The sequence below is a fragment of the Cavia porcellus genome, unplaced genomic scaffold (assembly GCF_034190915.1).
Source record: "Cavia porcellus strain 051 isolate PalLab524CR breed Dunkin Hartley unplaced genomic scaffold, mCavPor4.1 scaffold_6, whole genome shotgun sequence".
In the NCBI taxonomy this organism is placed as follows: domain Eukaryota; kingdom Metazoa; phylum Chordata; class Mammalia; order Rodentia; family Caviidae; genus Cavia; species Cavia porcellus.
Genome location: NW_026947489.1, coordinates 11,987 through 20,140, shown reverse-complemented (window position 1 = coordinate 20,140; position 8,154 = coordinate 11,987). Strand labels below are relative to the sequence as shown.

General features: G+C 42.8%; 1 protein-coding gene across 1 annotated transcript; it reads right to left on the bottom strand.

Moving 5' to 3' along the window:
- Positions 1 to 2,416: 2,416 nt before the first annotated feature.
- Positions 2,417 to 5,369, bottom strand: LOC100713137 (heterogeneous nuclear ribonucleoprotein A1-like). Its single transcript, XM_013146120.1, is given in 3 exon segments — positions 2,417 to 2,825; positions 4,448 to 4,613; positions 4,616 to 5,369. Coding segments are annotated over 3 exon segments (1,329 nt in total).
- Positions 5,370 to 8,154: the final 2,785 nt, after the last annotated feature.

Genomic DNA, 8,154 nt, shown 5'->3' with positions numbered 1-8,154 from the left:
GTGTTGATTTCTTACTGGTGTTTTGAAAATCTGTATTTTTGCTACCTTATTTTCTGATTAGATATTTAATTAATAAAATAAAACCAGCCTCTCCTCTTTGCTGCGAATGTCCAGTATTGTGAGTGATCAGAGAAGTGACTAAGACAAATGGTAACTTGAGAGTCCTCCAAGTGTAGTGTGAGTTCGAGGCCAGCCTAAACTGCATAGTGAAGCACTTTCAAAGTGATAAAAAACCAAAAACAACTGATCATGTACAGACTTATAATAAAGCTTCAAACATCAGGTGTATATATACATAATATGTAAAATATCATATTCTTGAAAGTAGAAAGGAGGAGGCTGGAGACCTAGCTCTGTGGTGTAAGTGCCTGCCTGGCAAGCACAAGGTCGTGAGTTTGATCCCCGATACCACAAAATAAAAAATAAAAAGAAAGTAGAAATGAGACCTTCAGAGAAGAGGATGGGAATTGAGAGAGGGGAGAAAAGGGGAGCAAAGGTCATAGGGAAGGGAATGATAAAGAATGCAATGTAAATACGTGTGTGGTAGGTTCCCAATGGAGACTCAGATTAAACAAGCCAAATTGAACAGTAATCAATTAATATTTATTAATACTCAAGCTCAATGGCCAGCAGCAGCGTCCACTAACAATGGGTACGACCCAACCAAATGGCCCCTAGGTGAAGCTTGTATTGCTATTGAAGGCTTTATGGTAAAATTTCACAAAAAACAGGTGGCTATTTTTTTTTCAGTTTGTCCCGCTGGAACATGTTTACCTCAGTTTCCAGGGCAGTTTTCAGACAGATATTTCCTGTTATTTACTCATAGACCTAGTTTCAGTACGACCTAGTTTTGGCAAGAAGCCCCTAACCACAAAGTTTAGTCGCAGTTCAACGTGGTGGCGATTATGCTAAGCAGACCAGTTTTATAGTGCTATGAAACTTAACCTACAACACATGCAAATAGGCAAAAGGAAACCCATTAATCTCTATATAACTGATATGAACTAAGTTTTTTAAAGGTGCAGTTTTTAAAGTTCATCAATTAAAAATATCTGGGCTGTGTGAGGTGGCACACGCCTATAATCCCAGAATTTGGGAGGCTGAAACAGGAGGACTTCCTTGAGATTGAGGCCAGCCTGGGCTATACAGTGAGTTGAAGACCAGTTTGAGTTACAGAGCAAGTCCCTATCTCAAAACACACACACAGACATGCAAAAAAAAAGTCTGAAAAGAAAGTTTATAAAACATTATAATGTCTGAAAATTTCCTGATTATAAATATCAGATAATGTAATTGCTTAGATATACAAACAAAATTATTAGCAACTCTCTATTTTGTGTCACTTTCTTTTTTTTTTTTTTTTTTTGTCTTTTTCATTTTTATCGGTACCAGGGATCAAACTCATGACTACCTGCTTGCAAGGTAGGTGTTCATGCCGCTGAGCTAAATCCCCAGCCCTGGGTATCACTTTCTTAGGACCTTAAATACAACCTCCTCAGAGGGATCTTCTGTGACAACTCTATTCAAAATATTTTTTAAAACTTTTTATTTATGTTTTTGCCCGTGTAGAAGACAAACTCTATGGAGCAAAACACCTTTTCCACTTTTACCCTCTGTGGTATTCTTAGTGCTTGGTACAATCTGGTCGTTTAAGAAAAAGTATGCTGGATAAATGAATTAATAAAAATGTCCCCAATGTGCAAGTAGCCAGAAAGGGCTAACACATTTAGGTTTCCAGGGAAAATTCAGAATGTGCAAACTACATTAAGATTAAACACCTGTCCAATAATAATTGTCAAAAGACACTAATGCGCTCCCCCCAGCAGCATAAGTAGCAAATTAAAAAGCTCCTTTAGGACTAAATTATATTCCTAAAAAGAGATGGACAAATCTCTACAATTACTAGGGCTACTGAAAGCCTCCGAAGGCAGTAAATGTCAACTATCTTTCTGAAACAAAAAATACAAGCAAATGTACAAAAATATGTTGATCTAACTTTGTAGGGAGCAACCAAATCTTACCCACACTGTAACTTAACACTGTTGGGAACTACAGGAAGATGCTGCTGGGTACTTTGTCTTTAATTTGTGTGCATGTGGGTGAGAAATCCCCAGATGATTAATAAAACTCACAGAAACATTCACACTTTGCTTCCTTTTCAATTTCTTTGGGTCATTTTGAGCTACCACAACATCTGAACATCGAGCTGCTTCGATCCTACAAATAATAAATGCAAGAAATTTAATTACAGTTGTGCTTTTACGCATGTATCCAGACGCAAGCGATTTATTTCAGTTCATTTTGAAATCAGAAAATAATTCAGGTTTCAAATTAAGGTGCCGATCATGGCATGCCTGAATTGATTTCAGGCAAGCAGCTAAGAGCACACATCTTGATAGGTTTTTAACATGTGCAATCAAGGTCTAAAGAAACACGCTTTCATGAGGTTGTCATCCTTGGGTCCACAGCAGATCCGATCTTGCGAGAGGCTGGGAGGGAAATGGAGGCGGGGTTTATCTCCCACAGCGCTCCAGCCTGGCACTAAGCGCATAGCCCAGAGGCAGAGAGGAAAAGCCCACCCACACGAGGCCAAATCACTCACTGGAGCCACCTCAGGTATTACTGAGGCGTCCTGGGAGGTACGGAGGGATCGAAACTTTCCTTCAAGTTGGAGGGCTCCACTGGCAACAGCCGGGGCATCAACTCTTCCAAAACTGACTCCTCGAGTATCCACGCCATAGTCCCAGATCCCGCCAGTCCCAAAGGATGCATGCGCAGATCCTAGGTCACAGCGCAGGCGCAAAGTAATCGCCTTTGGCGCGTAGCTGAGTACAAGTCCTAGCTAAAGAGTCTTAAGTGCGCAAGAGCAAACGTAGTGCTTGCACCAATATTAAGGCTCCGGTGGTGTAACATAGACTGCGAGTTCAATTCCTACCTGAAGTGATTCTTGTGCCCTTTCTTCTCTAAGGGTTTAGAACTATCTTTTGACTGCGGGTTAACTTAAGCAGCCCTAATAATTTTTTAAAAGTAGTGAACAATATAATGATCACTTATGGAGCACTAAATTCTACATTTACACGTTATATTTAATTCTTACAGTGACTGTATTAAAAGTGGCATTTCCCCCTGATTGACGTGTTTTGAAATTTTTAGTTTTTTTTTTTTTTTCTTTTTCACCTTGAAGTAAAAATTTTTTGCGGGAGGGGGGAGGAGTGGCATTTTCTGGTTTGGAGGGAAAGAAATTGACAGAATGGTTGGGCCCTAAAACTGTGTCACTGCCAAAGGGAAAGGCAAGCCCAACCTAGGTTTAGCTAATGACAATTGGCTAAAAAAAATTAATTTTCTGCTGGCATTTGTTGTGCCTGGCCTCTATTTTGTTGGTTTTCTTCCACTATGTAGTCCAGGCTACCCTTGATAGTCTTGAAGTCACAATTGTGTTGCTTTATAACATATATGTTATATATATGTTAACATACACGCTATAAAGCAATTGTGTAGCTTTGTAACATATATGTTAACGTAACATATATGTTATAAAGCAATAACCACTTTATTGTTGGTCACTTCTAAGGTTAATTTATTTAAAGTGAATGTTACTCCTGGGGTGGCCATTTTTTCTAGTTTAAAGAAAAATATTTACATGCATATGGCGAAAATTATAAAGCCAATACCAGCACTCACAAAATATCTTTACAAGTGTTCATTGTTTAACAATCTACCTGTTCAACAACTAGTAGGCTTTAGAGAGCAGACAAGAAGGGAATAGGAATAGGAACCCAACAGTCCAAGCAGATTTATTGCTAAATCTGAGAGAGACTTCAATACAGAAAAAAGTGGCTCTTATAGGTTAAGAGGCTTTTTAAAATAGCATTTTGGGCATGCTTTTGAGCGGGTGTGACAGAGAAAGAGGGCCTGTGGCTTGCTAATAAATCCTGTGTCCTTTGTGACCTACTGGTAGCTCCTTTGGGACCTAAGTAAAATGAAACCTATGTTTCTTAAAATGGTAGGTGGGATCATTCCAACCACAGTGCCCCTGTCCCGCTCTATCAGAGATAATGTATTAACTCCTGCTTTATGTAACCTTTATAAATATTCGTATTCTTTGTCATAGGAAAGTTTTTTTTTAAAGGTATTTATTTAGTGTCATGATAAGACTGTTACATGTAGCAATCAACAACACGGGTACAAAAACAGAGTCTGCATGGAAACCTATTGTTGGAATTTTTTACACTTTCCACAGCAGAAACTAAAATAACCTGTCCTGCAGTTAGTCACATCCTGAGTGCCCTGTCCATACTCATGAGCCTCGTCTACAACATGGCTTCTTAGTAGCGAGGCCCTGCCACCACTGTGCTGGTCGAGTTCAGCCGTCTGTTGTAATTTGTGGCTTCCCTCTCACTTCTCAAGCTCTCCTCTGCTGAGCTTTGCTGCCAGCAGTATTTAACACCTCTTGCCTCTGCTAAAGCTCCTGTTATTTCTGGAGCCACCATTGCCACCTTGATTTCGTGGTTTGGTAAAGTATTGGCCTCCACCAACACAGGGTACAGAGCTTCTGCCTCCAGATGCTCCTCTCTTCATGAGCTCATAAGGTGAAGTTTGACTGTGGTAATTGAAAAACCAGTGTAGTTTCCACCAACTTGAAAATTGCTTCCATTACCAATTTCAATGTAGTGAATCCCAGTGCCACCAAAGGAACCTGGAACACTGAAGTTTCCTCCTTGACCACAACTGACATAGCCACCAAAACCACCTCGACAACCACCACCAAAATTTCCAGCACCACGTGGACCTCTTTAGCTAGATGAAGCATTAGCCATCTTCTGCCTTGGCAGGGCTTTGTTCACTTCACACCTGTAGCCGTTGACAGTCTGGTATCTGAGAATCACAGCCTTGTCCGCAGAATCATAGTCAACAAAGGTTACAAAAGCAAAGCCCCTTTTCTTTCCAGTGCTTTGGTCAGTCATGATTTCAATGACTTTGATTTCTCCATACTGTTCAAAATGATCTCGTAGGTAATGTTCGTCAGTGTCTTTAATGCCACCCACAAAGATCTTATTCATGGTGAGGTAGGCACCTGGTCTTTGGGAGTCTTCCCTGGAGACAGCTCTCTTGGTTAGCACCACTCTGCCATCTACCTGGTGTGGCCTGGCGTTCATGGCTGCCTCCACCTCCTCCACGCTGGCATAAGTGATGAACCCAAAGCCCCTGGAGCGCTTGGTGTTTGGATCTCTTATTACCACACAGTCGGTGAGTGTTCCCCACTGCTCAAAGTGGCTTCTAAGACTCTCATTGGTGGTGCTGAGGTGCAGCCCTCTGATGAAAAGCTTGCACAGCTGCTCGTGCTCCTTAGGAGATGCTGACTTGGACATGATGGTAACCTTTTAATAGGAAAAATGTGTGATGCGGCTTTAGTGCTGGTGGTTGACCAGATGTGGAAGAAGCTGTGGTGTGCTTCTCTCCTAGTGAAACATACAGAAATCCTGGCCTAGAACGTGGCAAACTCCCCTTGCAGAAATCCCACTGGGCACCCAACTGAGGAGCATTCCAGCTGATTCCCCATGCCATGTGGTTTTAGTACTATCTTCGCCCTCCCCTGCCCTTCATGCTCCTCACTGTGAGTGGGCACTAACATCCCTGGGGAGCCTGAAATCCTAAACGAATCAACTCTCCCCTGCCATTACTCACTGCAGACACAATATTGTTGCCCTTTGACATTTCAGGAATATACAGCAGTGGATATTGTGAGTTTACTTAGGAAATGTGACATAAAAAAGAGGCCTTCAAATTGCAGTTAAAGTGACAAGCCAAGGCAACACACCGTATTTAAATTTTTCCTCAAACTCAGAGCCCTATTCCTGCCTCAGCCTCCCCAGTGCTGGGATTACAGGCGCTCATCACCACACCCAAGCTCACTTCTTTAGATTATTCTGTGATTACCTTAAGACATTCCATATAATCCAGGCTGTTATTTATTCGTTTGTTGTTTTTGGTGCTGGGAATTGAACTGAGGACAGCATGCTTGCCAGGCAGGAGCTTATGCCACTGAGCTAAATCCTCGGCCCATTATCTCTATTTTAAAATCATAGATTTTGCAACCTTAATTCCTCCTGCCATGAGTGTTGGCCTTTGCCCCTTAACACAGGTAATGGACAAGTCCTCAGCACTGTAACGTGGAGATCATCTAGGGCCGCTGCACCCTGTACCACAGTGACCACGTAAAGATGATGAGTCAGCTCTTCAACTTGGTCTTCCTGATCTGTCTCTAAAATCTAACCAGTATTTTATCCATACAGCCACATGTCGGCTCACATTTCAAGGGAAGGGTGGTCCCACCATGGGATAGAATAGTGATAATTATGAGCATTCTGTGAACTGTGGTGCCCAGAATTGTATTTTAATTACAGACTGGTCTTGAGCTCACTTTGTAGCCTAGGCTGGTCTCAAACTCACAAGGATCCTCCTGCCTCAGCCTCCAGAGTACTGGAATTACAGGCGTGTGCCCCTATGTCCAGCGGATCCAATGCATTTAATTTAAATAAAATTATGTCCTTTGATTAACTGGTCATAAGATGAACACCCACTGGCCACAGTAAAGAGAGGATGAAGCGCTGGACAGCACATGTAGAAGACAGGGTTGCAGCGTGTTCATGCCAAAAGTGTGGTGACCATGTGCTCCTCTCGGTAGCTCTATTTTTTGTTTTGTTGAATATGAAATCGCTACAAGAGCATCTTAATCTGAGCATCATGATTAGTGATGCTGTTAAGATGTGAAGATTCAAACATGCACTTAAGTAATTTAATTGACTTTCCATAAAAATTTAACAGTGAACCCATTAAAAGTGGAGAGCAGTGTTTCTAACAAGCTTTACAGTCTCCAAAACACTTCAGTGATGCATCTGTACTGCCACTGTTTTCTCCAGCACAGCAGGAAATGGGATGAACACACAAACCGACACTGGCATGTTTGCTTTGCCAATGTCTAGAGAGCTGCTCAGGGGCTGAGGACAGCCATTGTAGGCTCACTTTTAAAGTGTCAGTGACTCTTCCAATCCTAGGCATACTTCTGCTAATTACCTTTCTTTTTTCAGTACCGGGGATTGAGGCCCCAGCCCCACCTCTGAGGGCAAGCACTTCACCACTGAGCTACATTCCTCACCCTGGCTGTGGTTCTAAAGGGCACCAAGCCAAAGTAAGGGAGGGAGTAGAATAAAGTTTCAGTTCTGAGTGAGCTTGGTGGCACACGCACTCCAGCACCCAGGAAGCTGAGGGAGGAGGATCATCTCTCACTCTAAGCTAGCCTTGAGTACATATTGACATCTAAGGTAAAGGATAGCCTGAACTACACAGAGAAACCATACTTCCAAAAACAACAAAAATGAAAGAAAGAAACTGGAAAGGGAGACATCACTACAGAAAACAAGAAGTAGAGTCCCAGTGTGGGGTGACTGTCTTCCAGCTGCAGCCCTCAGAAGGCTGAGACAGGAGGAAGTTCCCACTCTGTGTTCCACTCTGTATGCATCACTGCTTGCTGAGAAGACCTGATGTGAAACATACAAATTGGTAGCCTCACCAGGAGAACTCACCAGGGTGGTTCACAGGGCCGCCTGCAGCGCTGGTGTGGAGCAGCACAGGTCCGTCTGCGACTGGAGGTGGAGGCCCCAGTGGAAGCGTGGAGCGCGTTGATACCAGGAGAAGAAGGGGCTGTGCTGGAAGCCAGGCAGGGACTCCAAGGAGAGGGAAGAGACTTCAGCTGTCCTGGAGCAGACACTGCCTTCCTTCCTTCTTTTATAGCATTGCACCCTAGGGTGGGTCCTCCCACCCACAGCTCTGCTGAGCCAATTGCTTGGGTCTTTCTCACTCAAGCTGACCCCATCAGTCAGCTGTTGCATACTTGGACTTTTGAAGATTCTTTCTCAAACTTTTAAAAATGAAATGGGTCTAGGATGTGGCCCAGGCTTGCCATGGGTATAACTCTAGTACCATGGTAGACACAAAACAGAGTGAATGAGTGAATTTCCATGAGCTCCTTGGAGTGGTAGTTGTTAAAGCATGGAGCTGAAAGATGAGTCTGATAGCTGTGTGGAATTACTGACAGAGTGGGCCTCGGTTTATGATCTTAAATTGTTTTCTGACTTTGGGAAGATGGCCACATTG